General features: G+C 38.6%; 1 protein-coding gene and 1 long non-coding RNA gene across 2 annotated transcripts in view; both read right to left on the bottom strand.

Annotated features, from left to right (window-relative positions):
* The window catches only part of LOC121668606 (aspartyl/asparaginyl beta-hydroxylase-like), an 81,301-nt gene extending 68,952 nt beyond the window's left edge, over nt 1-12,349 (bottom strand). The window contains exons 1-2 of the mRNA XM_042036488.1: nt 12,280-12,349; nt 12,135-12,246 (exon numbers count right to left, since the gene is read on the bottom strand). Of these exons, the coding sequence (XP_041892422.1) occupies nt 12,135-12,195 (61 nt within the window). The 5' untranslated portion in view covers nt 12,196-12,246; nt 12,280-12,349. The remainder of the gene's footprint in view (nt 1-12,134; nt 12,247-12,279) is intronic.
* Nucleotides 4,186-6,518, bottom strand: LOC121668607. Its single transcript, XR_006017487.1, has 2 exons — nt 5,963-6,518; nt 4,186-5,452 (listed from the first exon to the last, which is right to left on the bottom strand). It is a non-coding gene; the product is annotated as an uncharacterized LOC121668607 (long non-coding RNA).
* Nucleotides 12,350-15,826: the final 3,477 nt, after the last annotated feature.

Genomic DNA, 15,826 nt, shown 5'->3' on the forward strand with positions numbered 1-15,826 from the left:
AGTAACGTAACTGATGCACATGGGGAAAATTTACACAGAGTGACAGTAACCGAACATGGAGAAATCAAAATTATTACGAAAAATAATGTTACATGCAGTGATATGTACTCTATTGTATATAAACCATACAGTGTTTTGACAGGCATCAGATTAGGCAATTCATTGCAACTTCACTTCAGCTGCACCTGCACTTGCAGACACCAGATCTCACTACAAGTACATTCATAAAGCATTTAACTGATGCTGAGAACCTCCCAGTCCACTAATATATATTTTGGGGGGATTGGTCTGAATTAGAACTTACCTGGCTGAATACTCAATTATTTCAGCCCATGTTTTTGCATCTTTCACTCAGATCTAAGTTAACATTCAAGGACAAGCACAAGGCTTATAAGCAAAGTAAGCTGAGAGAATCAAGAAATTGATTTCAAATGTACACTCCAAATCTGAACTAACACGTATATGTCAACCTCCAGCCAAGTACCCACAGCTTTAATCTTGTGCCCTTTAAAAATTAATTGACTATAAGAATGAAAAGCATCTTCCTTACTGAAAAAGGAGGCTACAGCTAAAATGGGGAAACTCTTCAAACTCATCAAAAGGAAAAAGGACCAAGACAAATATGGACCAAGGTTAGCTCAATATACCAAATGATATCATTTTGGTTAGTTTTATGAAAAACAAAGGTTAAGTTGAACAAATATGTACTTACAATGCAATCTGGGATTGGGATATCTAAGTCAACAGTGTAGACTTCTTACAATGTCTCATTTCTGCTGTGTTCAAATGTTGTGACTGCTGGTTCTTTTTGAAGCAACTCAAATTGCTTCACTAACACTCAAAGTTATTATTCTTCACCTGGTTTATAAACACATTCCAAAATTTTAAAACTATTTTCAAGTTAGTTGTGCTACAACTATGCAGCCCATGTACTTTAATTAATTTTACAGAAGCATAATTGACAATTAAGACTAGCAGCATTAGTTAAACCTCTAGCTCACCACCAAAGTGCAAGCAAAGAAGCCTAGAGGGGAAAAAATAGTCAATTATGAACATAAAATGTCAGGCTTCAAATCATCAAGCTAAGCTTTTGTAATGTGTATAATTATTTCCCACAAAGGTGATTAGGAAGTAATATGGAAGAAATTATAGTTTATCACTTGAAGATAAGGGTGCACACAAGCAGGCACTTACTAGAAATTAAAAAGACACATTAAAAGGAAAAGCAATAAAACACTAACCTCAAAGAAACAACTAAAAATCACATTTCAGAAGAAAAAACTATCAATTAGCTAGATTACAGGGAGACTTCAGAACAAGCTGTTTTAAGAAGGAAATGCAGTGTGATAAAATGCAGATATGGGAGAGAACTAAAAAGCTAAAATAAGGTACAAAAGAACCATGTTATCACCAGTAGAGCAGAACTAGTAGCAGTGCAAAGACAGAAAGCAACCTCTGTTTTATGAGCATGGTCTACTACTGCTTGACATTTTTGCTAAATTATCTTGTCCAATATAATTAATGATAAAGCAAGTGTTGCAAGTCATTTCCAGTAATAGAACTGCAGGTAATTATTTTAAACTGGTTTTACACAGAGGGTTTTTTGAGTTGGGTCAGTAACAAGTATTTTGCTTAAGTGTCTCAGGAAATTCACAGCCTTCTCTGTTGATACTATTTCCCCCTTTCTATTAAAATACAAGCTTTTTTTCACTCTCTCACTACTGAGAGACAGGTCATGTACGTGTATACACACACACACTTTTTGTAATATGTATTTTATAATTGACTCAATAAGCACATATTGAATTGTTGCATTTTAAGAAGTCCCTAAACCATCATGACTCCAAGTGCTATCCTGAAATAAAAATTTTCATCTTCTATTTTTATTCAGTGTTATTCTACATCAGGAGTAGAATAATACACTTTCAATGGACAAAATTGTGCTTTTATGAACTCTATTTTATTTTTTAAAGTGAGACAGGGTTACTATTTTCTGTGTTTACTTTACAGATGGAACAGAGATTTTTACTAAAATACTTAAAATATCGTTCATGAAATATTCCAATCTTAAATTCTCAAAAATATCAATACTCAGAAATTTTAGTTTGTTTACAAACAATCATAGCAGCAGAGTCTTTAGAGGTAAGATCTAAAGTTTAAGGTAAAGTTTTACTTTCAATAAATTCAATAAAAATTCTTTGCAATACAAAATTGATTCCTCCTTTTAGTTTCTAGGAAACTTTCTTCAGCACTACATCCTTAACAGAAATTAGGAGGTGGGAAAAATAGCTTTTTTAATTACTATTCTCTCATTAAAAACTAGATCTCCAGTCTAAACTTTGTATAATCTAGACTATATGGTTATAAAGATACCGCTGCAAGCTATCAAATGACTTTAATAACCTAGATCAGAAACTTACTGATTAGGAACAGGGAAACTGATGGAACAGAAAAAGCACTAACTTCAAAGGAAACACAAAGACCAAAACATAAATTTGAAATAAAAATTAACTAACTGAAATGCAATTTTGGCTCTCCTGCTGACACTTACCAGATTTTTACATAAGTATTTGAGGAACTTTTCCTTATTTCACATATAATCAATCCAAACATAAACCTTTATGGTCCCTAATTTTCAATCCCTACAAGATTTCTCACAGTAAAATATCCTACTATACATACAATCAAAGAACATAAATACTGAAAGCAAGAGCAAAGTTGTAAGTTCAGGATTAGATGACTAAGCAGGCTGATCATGGAGATGCTGGGAACGGCCAGCTGGAGGGGAAAAAACAAACAAATGGCAAAAAAAGGGATGCATCACAAAATATGTAGAAAACCGCTAGGATCATAAGCACCCCGCTGAACTTCCCTAGTGAAAGGAAGCTCCTCCCCTCATGAGATGAAGTGATTCCATTGAAACATCTCCTCCAAGTCCTCACTTAGTAAGGATGCGAAAGGTCAGACTTAGTTCTCTTCTCTAGGGAACACTGTTTGAACTTCTTTATAGGTTTAAAGACATTTCTAAGTATACCCAAAGGTATAAGAACAAAACCATTTTAGTTCCCCAAGACTCAAATTTCCAATCCTATTATCTGAAAATATGTTTCAAGTAAAATAAATACATATAGGTTTTTACCTGGCTTATATTCAGTTTATAAAGAGATAGTCAATAACCCAATTTCTGAATATAAGCTGCTACATTTCAAAGTACTTTTAAGCCTAGAGATAGCTTTCTGACTCACAGGGAACACCACAATATTTAGAAGAGTTTTTTAGTTGCAAGCTAAGGTGATGTATTACTAAGTCAGAATTAATTATTCTTCAGAAAAAAAAAATCCAAAACAAGAATAAGATTATAATCTGTCTGATTGACGTTAAGCATTATTTCCAGGCTGGGGTTTTTTACATTTATTTATTTATTTCTTATTCTTCAGCAGTTACATTTTTTCTTACCATAAATAAATCCTATTGCTTTCCATTTGCATGATTCTTCTAAGACATATATACACAACAAAAATAATAAAATTTATTCCCAAGAAATCTACTCAGAAAACCCATTCCAATAATGACTAGCTTCAGGGTTGTTGGTTGTTTGGGTTTTTTTAAAAAACCTAAGGATTTGTCTCTAAGAGAAAAACAGTCACAAATGAAAGAAAAGGAGAAATTTAGTGAGAAAGTCTGTCCTAGGAGGTTGCACAGTTTCAAGAGACTTGTCAAAAGCACTTGATCTAAATACAACACAGCAGTGGGCTCTATTTGCAGTGGTGGCTCCACACTTCTCCATGAGGTTTGGAGACACCAGCTATTTGCCCCTTAAGAGCTGCTGCTGTTAACAACTTTCTTCTCAAGTCTTATTTGTCCAAGCATAACTACTGAAGTCAGAGAAGGAGAAAGGAGTACAGAGATGTAAATTCATGAGAGAAAATCCTGAATCTGTACCTGCTTCTTTTCTAAATGTGATAGAAAGATGATCACTTCCAAAACCTAGCCAAATTTTGTCCAAGCCATGTTTTGGCTTTTTATTCAATTTTTGGCTGTTTGGATGACTATCTTTTGGGTAGTTCCTCAAGCAGGATTTATTACAAGTAAGAAATACATACAGATGTGCACACAGCTTAAATGACTAAAAACTACATTGCTTACAACTTCAAAGAGTTTTATAATGAATGCTTTCAACAGGAATATATTTTAAGCAATATTTAATGCATTTATCACTATCTAAATACTTTGGATTACTTTTTTTCTTTTAAACCTTTTCCCCACAAACTTAAAGATAGTACAATAACAGGCTTAAATAGTTAGCACCGGAGGAAAAAAAAAAACCTGTAGTCCTGTAAAGACAGAACAAAAATATTTTGTAATACATTTACCTAATCTAAATAGATTTGTACAGAAAAGTACGCATTTTTTCCCAAACACTTCAGTCAATTTTCTCTAGTTTTGTTTTTATGTATATATAAGCACAAAATAGAATTAAAGTCCAAAACTGAATGTAGAACGTGCCTCTTGTAAACTTACTTGAGTCAAACATCAAGACAAGAAGTTCAAGGTTAAGACCACATGCCTAAAAAGAAATTTTAGTTTGCCTCCTGCTATAAGAACAGTATCTCTGTAACACCAATGAGTAGACAAAATACTGATTTTAACTGTACAAATTGCTTAAAGATTTTTAATGGCTGCTATTTTGATTAACCAGCTCTCTCCCACAGAACATCTGGAAATAAAATCTAAAATTATACAATCTACCTATCTTGCTTTTGAATGATTTAATGCAGCCAACAGTCCTACATAATTACTAGGTTAATTAAATGGTTGGTTGTATTTAGGACGGAACAGAGTTCAGGGAAGGTAAATGTGGAGAGGAAATACAAGAAATACTTGGGCCTAGAACATGCAAATTTTGCTGGTGGTGACCTTTAAAAAAGATTCTATTACATAAGGTTGAAAATCCTCATCTCCGTACATAATATGCTGGCATTAATTTAAGGGTATTTTTTCCTTGTTCCATTTTCCAATCCTGTAATGTGGGTCACATCAATTTGTTTTAGCAACAAGTCCTAATTAAGCCACAAAATAAAGAAAACAGACTATGGTTGGTTTACTTTAAATTTTTCTCATGCTTTGAGGCAGTTCAAATAGAAAAACTCCAGCTGCCATGCAAGCACCTACAACTCTGCTTTTCACAAGTTTCTGCTCATTGAAAAAAAAGATCATATTAAAATGACTAAAATGCCTAAAACTTATCAGAGTTTCAAGTCTGATACTAAGCCAATTTAATTAGGTGTTTGTCCACAAGGGTGCGATGCACCTGCAACTCTTACAGAGTACAAAAGAGGATTTAGGTGTCTCATACATTACTAAAATATGTTTTTAGGAGATCTCAGTTGCAGAGAAATTGCTGTTTACAGAAACTTCTGGCTTCAAAAGATGTATCTGTGTCTTCTCGCTACTATGGAAAGAAATAGGACTACAGTTACAACCTACTATGTGAACTTTCTTTAAGAATTTTTAAATTTAAAAAGTGAGGCATGTTGCATTAGTAATTAACTGTCAATTAACAAACAGAACCTCAGGAAATAAAACTGCAAAACCAGAAAACCACTACTGAATAGTTAAACCCCCCCCCAGCTATTAGATGTTTTGTAAAGAAAGGCTTCAAACAAACAACTTGGTAGCATTTGTTGCATCAGGTTAAGTACATGCAGAGTAAGAGTGCAACTCCATATAAAGAAAACTAAAATTTGTTTAATCTTTGAAGCTCTAACGAAGTTGAACCACACGTACTACAGTATGTTCAAACTCAGTCCATAGTTATCTACATAACTCATTTCCAACATGTTTAAAGACACATAATATTATGATTTCCACTTCAAAGCATAGCTCAAAACTTTTCCATGCAAAGAGCTATCCCATAGATGCAGTTAGGAAAAAGATTGCTGCAGGCTATCACACAGATTACCAGACTGTGATCTTCGTCAGGAAAGAACTGCTTGGGGCAAACCAGAACTTCATTGCTCAAGTTCTCTAAAATGAAGAATTCAACATAAGAATTAGCACAGGAACTCTTATTACATGTTTCAAAGTGATTCCAGCTGAAAATGAACCCTTTTTTGTCTCATACAGGTGATCGGCCAAGGGGTTTTCACTTTAAAGAGACAGCATTATTGAAATGTCACCTCTTTATGCACTCTGTAATTAGAAATAATCTTGACATATAGGCCTTCTACTGCTAGTAAATTTTGCTATCATTACGGAAGCCCTTATATATCCAGCTATTATACTAGCATAGCCAACCAAACCAGTCAACTTTTTGTGTTCGCACCATGGCTCCATGAATATATGATCAAACCTAAAACTCTAGATTAACCTCACACTCTCCTAATGCCCACCCACTCATTGTCAACTCTTCCCTCCTCCCCAAATGACCTTCCATAAAGCTGTGCATTGAGACAGTCTAGCAGAGAGGGGGGGGAAATTAAAAAAATCAGATTTCTCCTTATCAGTTCCCTGTGTGATTCATCTTGCACCTGCACAGTCAATAACTCAGGTACAGAGAAGTGGTATTGAAAAGAGGAAGACTGCAGAGCAGCCTCAAACTAGATTAAGCTGACTGCAGACCTGTAGTATTAAACTGGTAAAAAAAATTTAACTTCTTAATCCCCCAACATGATGTACATCCTTGGTGTCTGAACACTGAGTAGCTATGTCCTCTGATGGGGAATCTTTGCCTGCATTCTCTGAGTAATTGCCAAAAGTGAGAAAACATACTCCAGCTTCCTGTCTCCCTGATACTAGAGATAGTTTAGGTTTTTCACCTAGCATTTTAAACAAGCCCTATCCTCAAAAGGCTATTGAAAAAGTTGCAATTTAAACACTTAACAAAATGCTCAGAAAATATATTAAACATCCTTACAGACATGAAGTGCAACTTTCCTCCATATTTGAAGCACTGTGAATAATTTCTTTTAGCCCACAATGGCTTCCTGCACCCATGTAAGATCCATTAGAAAAGACAGAGCAGACCCAAGATTTCAGCCCACGCTAGATCAAAAGGGGCATGAGAACTCTGATGTCTTTACCAAGTGTTAGCATCTCTGGAAGTTTGGAGAGGAATCTCTCAGTGCTTCAGAATTCTTCAGGAGAAAAGCGATAGAGAGGAAAGTATCAGGCTCTTTGCATTTATGTCCATGCTGCTACACTTAAGCATCAATCCTAAAACCCAAAATAACACATCCTTGAGAAAAAGCAAAGGATATACAAACACCAGGCAACAAGGGAAAAATAAAAAAGCATAAAAGCATGTACTGTGTTCAAATAGATTGTTTCTACTTCCAGAGTAACCTCGGCAATCAGCTACTGCACCTTTCCACAGTTAATGTGCAGTGTAGAGAAAGTTTCATTCAGATAAACCTGAAGTGTTGTCTTTCTAGAGCTCACTTGACTCTAGTATCAGACAAATGAATCAAGAGTGTATCGAGGATTCAGCGTTTCAATGCAAATCTGCTCAATAAGATGATGAATACCTGTGTTAACCATTTTAAGCATGGTTTTTATATCACTTTCATTTAATCAGATATAAGCAAATTGGCTTGTTTGAAGAGTTACTGTCTCCAGTTTTGTACAGGACATTTAAAAAATAGAAGAAAAAAAAAGAGAAGAAGGAAGGAGAATCAGCAAATGTAATAATTTCACCAGTGGCACTGCTGCAACATACCATGCAAATTACAGATGTTTGAACCATTACTATTGCTAAAATTTTTTAATTTGGCAGATTATTTTACAAGATATTAAAATGTTTTCCAGAAAAGCCACCCTGAATAAGACCCAAGGCAGACAGATGAATTACAAGGAGGTGGCTGTCGACATTTTCATGATTTTGCTATTTGTATTAGCATCTGGCATTAATGGTAAAAATACAAGACCTTCAACTAGTTGTGAGCAACTAAACTAGGCAATAGGACAAACTTCCAGAAGAAATCACTGCAGAATTTCTTAAACAGTATACAAAGTTTCCACCAGTAAGACACAAAGTATTTCTCATTTGTCTACAATAGACATACAGAAACTCTAACATAGTAATAACAATTCATTGTATATTTCTGAAGACCAATAATGTTACAAGAAAACACTTTGACACTGAGTTTCAAAAGCCAAAACAAAGCACGGAGCAGCATGCTAATTGAATCATGAGAATTCTTTTTGGTTCAGCAAACACTTGGACTTTGGTCACTTTTGCTCAACGAACAGTTTGACAAGTCAAAACATTTTTTAAGCCCCACACAGCATCCCGAATTTACATCTCACTTATGACCTCCAACACCTTAACACCCTTCTTCCTAAGGGTTTCAACTAACATGAAGAAGGAAATAATTGATAGATTGTAATACAAGAAATCAGATGACTACACAACTGTAAAGATCATAAACAAGCACACTGGACAGTAGTTGAGGTCAGAAGTTACAGAGACCAAATTTTTAGGTAGATATCGTATTTAAACAGAATCCATGGTGTAAAAAAATGAGATGTTATACCATAGCACAAATGTGTAGCTGAGAGACACCACAGAATGGATGGGCAATCCCACTTCAAGCATTAGAAGCACTGATGTGAAGTTCAATGCTCCCAAAGAAATAACTTCAGCAGCAAAATGTGACCTGTTTAGTTGATGAATTTTCCCTGCTCTTTAGGTAAATTAAAAAGCTAATGGAGAGCCTCATCCAGATAAAAGCACACTCCAAAGTAGCCTTTACAATGGAGATGAGATAAAAAGTAGACGTTCTTGCAAATTAACAGGCACAACTTCTAGAAGTGATACAGTTAACTAAACCATTTGTAATGATAGCACAAAATTGCATTTGGATAAGTACATCAGGTCACCTTGAATGCATACCAAAAAAAGCCCCAAACAAACTTGAAGAAAGTTGAAATGCCAAAAATTAATCAAAGAATTAGAGTAAGGGGCACTAGAGGGTCCAGAGGATGAGTAAAAAGAGTTAAAAACTTTGCAATACATTTGCACATGTAAGGAAACCACATGGTTAAAACAGCAAAATGAGAAAACTAACATCTCCTCGGATCTTGTAGAGAAAAGTAGGGGATGTCAAAAGATTCTTAATCGTTATTCCAGAGATTAAAGAAAATTTATCAAAGCAACAGTAGAGTTCTTTGATATCCTGGAGACTGAAGTCAACACAGCCTCAGAACTAGCTGAGGTAGGACTATGGGTTTTTAAATATAAATTACAGTTGTCTGTAGATAGAGATGATGCCTTGCATTGGAAATGTGTGGTGTGTATGGTGCCTAGCTTAACGGAGAATTCCTCTCCCACCTACCATCAGAAATGCAAAGAAAACAATTATTGCACAACTTATCTTCAATAAGAATTATGTTTAAGTAAGTCCTCACTTACATACTGTAAGACACAATACACCCACACAGCAACCTAATGATAGTTAACTTATAATCTGGACTTCTATAGGTAAGCATAGCTTACAAAGTCATCCATATTTTTTCAGCCATCTGTATTTGAAAAGTAGCTGGGCTGCTGATCCTCAGTCTTGCTGGAAGGCTCCTCCACAGGCACCTGCTAATGCCCAAGACATTTCCACATTTCACATCTCATGAAATTTGAGGGAGTTGATTCATGACCAGGTGTTATGCATTTGTTTCTGTAACAAAACTGTCCCTCATCTAATGATGCTTCAACTAACAATGGAGCAACTATCTATTACTTCATCTAGTGTTTAAAACTGATATTCTTCTTTTTGAGAGGCCACGTCTTTACAATGGGTTCTGCAGGCTAGTAACAAGCAGCCAAACTTTCCAGTAAGGATAATAACAAACACATGTTTCCCTCTCTAAGTATCCCCAAACTTTCAAATTTTTCCCTGGTTTTCACTTCTGTACTCTAAATAAAATCAATGGTATAGTCATAAAATTCTGCAAATGTAATTTTCAAAGAATGAGTAGCACTACAAAGCTCAAATAAAGATTTTTTTTTTTAATTAGGACTGATTCGGCAGTTTCTAGTATATGACTTCTGAAAGTAAAAGTTAGAGTTCTATTTCTAAAAGATATTTAGTTCCACTTCTGACATTACAATGTACCTGAAAACACCTACATAAACTATAGTTAGAACTATTTTGGATTTAATCTATTTGTAGATTACTGTAAATATTTTCTGATGCAGAAACCTAAAAGCAGATTACTACATTCAGATGCTGGCATTGTCTTGAGTGCACAGATTTTGAAATAAGCTGTTAGCCTCAGTGGTTTGAGAGCTGTGAGCAAGGCCTTGGCAAGAAGCCACATCCTCTCTCAAGAACTGCTGCGAAAGTGAATACTTCTATCAAGCAAAAACTGCTTCAGACTTGAGGTTTTCATACTTCCCAGTCTCAATTACTTGCCATCTCAAAACCATTTCCTCATCTCATTTTCACATCCCTTGACTGCGAAAGCTTGCTGTTGTGAGGGCTCCGCTGCTCCCGCTGCTCCTTTATTCACACAGGAGTTACCATCCCTTACCTCTTTCTGCAGCTGCAATTATGAAAACAGCATCAGCTTCATGCTGTAATTCCTATGGCTGTCCAAGGGATTCTAATTAGGAGTGTCATATACTAACAAATTTAAGAGGTTACATGTTAGTAGAGTGCCTAATACATTGCCCATACTGCTTCATCCCCTCAAAGACATCTTTTAATATAAAGAGAGAAAATTTTACTCAGACTACAAATAAAAACCCATGGAATGCTTTTTTTATTCAGTCAGAGATTCAGTTTACCGATAAATTTATTTTTCAGCCATTGACAAACGTTTAAAGTGATGTTTAAAATATTAACTACCATATTCAGTATTCAAAATTACAACAGGGATGTATGTTTTTAAGGCATTAAAATTGAAAATCTGTATTCAGCATGCTTAATACTGGGTGATCATCACAGCACCTCCAGTCCAAGCAAAAACCGTAATTAACATAAACTGCATAGCAGAGGTCAGCAATTGAAAAAAGGAATTAAAATTAAAAAAAAACACTTTTACAAAGATAGCAATATTATCTCTAAACTCTTTTAAGCTTAAGAATATTTGAAATCTTTCCCTCTTAATTCATCATGTGATAGGTAAACTAATCCTGTATGGTTCATCCTTTAATGAACACTGTTCTCACTATTATTGCTAAATTCAAAGAGGGACAACAGATATTATTTCTGTGTCATCACCACATTTTACCACTGGAGCTCTATGCACACCAAGCTCAAATCCAAAGAAGCTACGACGCTCAATCTGTGATAAAAACACCTCCTTTCTCCAGTACAGTGTACATGGCTGCATAGTGACTCCAGAAGTACAGACAGTTTTTTCCCTCTTTCAGGCGTGTACTGCTATGCTGAGAAATGTCAATGCACATACAACTTTCCCTACATAAACTGTCCACACACAGTGGTCTGTGAACAGTCAGATTTGGTGAGGGGTTCTTTGCTGGCGGGGTGGGAGGTGTGGGGATCACTGCCCCAAAAATCCTCCTGCTTCCATTTTTATGGATTCTTCCTCCTTGCCTCGATAGCTACAGAAACCATCAGCTTAGGTGCTCCATCTACAACTGATTTAACAATTTTGACCTAACCAGGTCAGTCTAAGGAGATAGTCCACATCCAAGTGTGGATACGAGAATAACAAAGACTTGAGATTGGGGCATCCCGGTTCTACCCCCATCTCCCGGAGGAAGAGGTCTCAGGGATACTCACAGATGCTGAGGCCTGCCCGGCGTTCATCTCATTCCTTCTAGGGAGCCTTCGAGGGGCGTCCCCGCCACCCAGGCCCGACAACTTTCCCCTCCACGTGAACTCCCTGGACAGGGAACGGCGGAAACGCGAGGGACACATCACGGCCATCTATCCCTGTGTCCCCGTCCCCAGCTCCCGCAGCGCGGGAGGAACCAGAGGGGGCCGGCGGGAGGGAAGTGAAGGGCGGGAGAGGCGGGGAGAAGGCGCAGCATCCCAGCGCTTCGCCCGCCGGCTGCCCCGCATCGCGGGCAGGGGCGACATTGCCCCTTCCCTTCCCCCGGCTCCGGCCGCCGCTGGAGCCCCCGCCCCTTCTCCGCAGAGCTACTGCTTCGCAGCAGCTGCACTGCTCACCTCTCTTGGAGCCAGGGCTGGGGCTGCCGCCGGCGGCCCTGGAGCTCTTGCGGGAAGCCATCGCACCTCCCGTCGGGCAGCGCAGGGGGGCGGAGCGGGAGCGCGTCGGGGGGAGGAGGAGGAGGAGCCGCCGCCGCCGCCGCCGCCGCCGCCGCCGCCCGAGCCCTGCCTGCGGCAGGAACGCGCTGAGGCCACGGCAGCGCGACCCCGAGCGCTCCGCGGCCCCGCCCCCGCGCCCGCCGCCAGCCAATCGCGCCAGCGAGGCGTGACGCCCCTCGTCTCTGATTGGCGGCGGCGCAGCGAGGGGGCGGGGCGGCGGCCCAGCGGTTGCGCGCGCCCGCCGCGCTCCCCCGCCGCCGCCGGCCCGTTTGAACGTGGCAAACGCGGGCGCGAGCCGCGGCTTCTCGCGAGGGTTCGGCCGCGCGCGCGCCGCGGGGGAGCGGGGGCGAGCCCGCCGCTGAGGGAGGAGAGGCTGGGGAGCTCGGGGAGGCAGAGCGGGGTGGGCGGCAGGGCGGCATTTATATGGCGACACCGCCTAAAGCATCCCGTCCTGTGTCTTAAACCGCGCTCCTCATCCGGTTAAGCCCCCAGACTGTGGGAGACATCATCGATGTGTATAAATACCTAACGGCCAAGAGGATGGAGCCAGGCTCTTTTCGATGATGCCAAACAGTAAGACAAGAAGCAACGGGCAGAAACTGATGCACAGAAAGTTCTACCTGAACATGAGGTAGAGCTTCTTTATTGTGTGGGTGACTGAGGACTGGAAGATATTGCCCGGAGAGGTTGTGGAGTCTCCCTCACTGGAAATATTCCAGAACCGTCCAGACACAATCCTGTGCCATGTGCTGTAGGAGGACCCTGCTTGAGCAGGAGGTTGGACCAGATGACCCACTGTGGTCCCTTCCAACCTGACCCATTCTGTGACTGATTCTATGGAACAGCTTGTCAAACCGAAGAGAGCGCCTTTGCAATCAGCAGAGTGAAAGAGTTTGAAGTTTGTCGTATCAGACAATAAATTCCCCAACAAGGCTTTTTTGAGGCTTTAAAAATACTTTTAATTGCCTGTGACAAAATAAGCCTCTTTTTTTGCAGGAGTTCAGGATGCCTTTTGGTACTGATGATTCCGTTTGAGACTGGGTTAAATACCAGTTTGGTGTAACACAAAGTCTGAAAGAATAAAGCAAAACCCAGCTTTGAGTCCTGGCCATAAATACAGTGTTTCAGGTCAAAACAAACAATTTTGAAAGTTAGAGCCTTTGCAAGTGGATGTGTGGAGAAGGAAGCCTTTTCTCAAATCGAAGGTCAGCACTGTGTTTTGAATAGTAGTGCCATGAAGCTAACCAGAAACAGTAATTTACTGGAGAGCGTTAATCAGTATTTTTTAATGGGATTTGCACTTAGATGCTTAGTCAAGTAATGGGATATCAGTGTGCGCACACTGATATCACTTCAGACAGTAGAAGTAAAAGCAACAAGTTTTGGGAACATCAAAACCAATGAACCCTACTTCTTGGTATCTCTCATGTGAGTTAATTGGTATCAAGTACAGTTGAGTATCTGAACTTTTTGCTTGGTTATGGCACTCTACCAGTCTTATTTTCACATGATGTGTAAGTACTTAATATTTTTTGAGATGCTTCCCTTTTACTTGGTGAGGCTAAAGCTGCTGGACAAGTTTAAAAGCTGTTAGGGAGGAGTAGATGTACTCATGACTGTGTAGAATTTATCAGAAAAAAGCTAACAGGATGAATTACTAACATTTCAGCAAATTGGGAAGTACAATGCAAGGAGTGAACTGTCCTAAGGTGTTGCTGCCTGAAAGGAAAAGAAAAAAAAAAAAAAATCTGGTACTGGGATTACTGAAAATACAATAATTAGTAAAAAATAGATGTGTGACTATATTCTTGAAAGTAGCAATTACTGTCAATTGAGACAACAGCTGTTTGTGGTTAATGTGGGATGCAGTTTCCTGAAGCTGAACTACTGGAAATGACAGTTTGATAAGAAAAGAGGTACTGAGAACATTGAAGCCCCTGGACATGCAGATAGGATAGGACATTCAGAAGGATATTGCTAATGTTTTACTGTGAAAAAACTTCTGGGCTTTAAAGGGATTGTCAAATTCCTTACTTCTGTTTACTTTGGCACACAGTTGCCAGCATTTTGTAATTGGTGTACTCAGAACCTGCTTGTACTTCTGACCAAGAAGTCTCCCTTGCAAGATTTAAATATACACCCAGAGGTACAAATGCTCATACAGTATTGTATGTTCATGCTGATCACTATCCTTCTGCATGATCTTGTCATTTGGAGGTTTGTATTGATCTCCTATAGCATCAGGACTTTTTCCTCCCAGTCCCCAGACAACTGTAAACTGAGGAGGAATGTTAGATAAGAGGGGCTATTGTCCTCCACTGACCAGAGAGTCTTTTTTTTTTTATTATTTCTGCCTGATATCTCTGATCATGCACTTAAAATGTGATCATGATATGTGGTTTTGGACTAAGCAGACTTTCAGATTAATTTGCAGAAAGCAGCAGGCCTGATTTTCCTACTGGGATCACCTGAGTACCATGTACGTCCAGGCTATGGGATCCGTGATGTGCCATTGAAGAAGCTTGGGACAGCTTGATATCGGTTCTTTTAGAGAAAGTAACACCTAATTTGATTTAAATTTGCCAGGGTGAGTGTTGCTACAAATGATATGACAAACACTTCTGATCTGAAATGTAATGAAAATTGAAGCAAATATTTTAAATGTCATTTTTGGGAGAAGTGGCAAAGAGAAAAGCCATCAGTGTGGGTAGGTGAATGTGCATGTGAACGGCTCATCACTTTTTAATCTGCTCATTTGTTTTAGAGCTAAGTGTTTGGTACATTGTAAGGGTGTGCAGGAAACCACAAGAAGAGAAATATTGTCTTTGTTTGTAGGAGGAAGAGAAACAGGACAGAAAAAAGAATGTAACAATGAGGAAGGAGCAAGTTAGTAAGGCAAAGGCAAAAAAAAAAGCCATAAAAACAGGAGTTATAAATAAAGACAAGGGCTATGAGACAGACCGCACAGCAGTCAGTTGGAGTCTTTCTACTGGTATCAGGCTTTTAAAAAGAGAAAATAAAAAATCCTTTCTCTTGGCAAGAATCACATTTACCCTCACTCCAAACTGTCCTAATTGACTCCTTGTTGAGACTACAGCTAAACTAAGTTTAAATTATACTGCATATCATAAATCATTTTATTAAAAGAATGCCACCAATAATGAGCCCTGCTTGGAAAATAAATGCATGTTTTTACTGTGCATTTTGTTTCCATAAATACCTTTGCATTAGTGCAGTCACAGCTGTTTTGCTGTCCTGATTCATTCAAGCACAGTGACTCTGCTGTTTGACAGAAAGAAATACATCCAAGGTGATAAGCAGAAGCAGCAATGAAACAATTACACAAGAAGAGGGTTCAGCCTCTAATCTCCTAATTTCTAAAAGAACTGCAGATATATGACCTGTCTATAACAGTGAAATGGGATGCAGAGTGAAAAGTGTTAATATGAATGAATGAGTGACATCTCCTTAAAGGAACCATTAAATTAGGCCTATAATTTTTACTTCCTGTATCATAGCTGAATAACCCATTTTAAATCCCCCTGCACCTGTGCCAAAATCAGTGCTATAGTGAGTTTATTTCTATTCACAGT

This window comes from Corvus kubaryi, unplaced genomic scaffold (genome assembly GCF_017639235.1).
Source record: "Corvus kubaryi isolate FWS band 111438036 unplaced genomic scaffold, C.kubaryi_AGA036_p1.0 37385, whole genome shotgun sequence".
In the NCBI taxonomy this organism is placed as follows: Eukaryota; Metazoa; Chordata; class Aves; order Passeriformes; family Corvidae; genus Corvus; species Corvus kubaryi.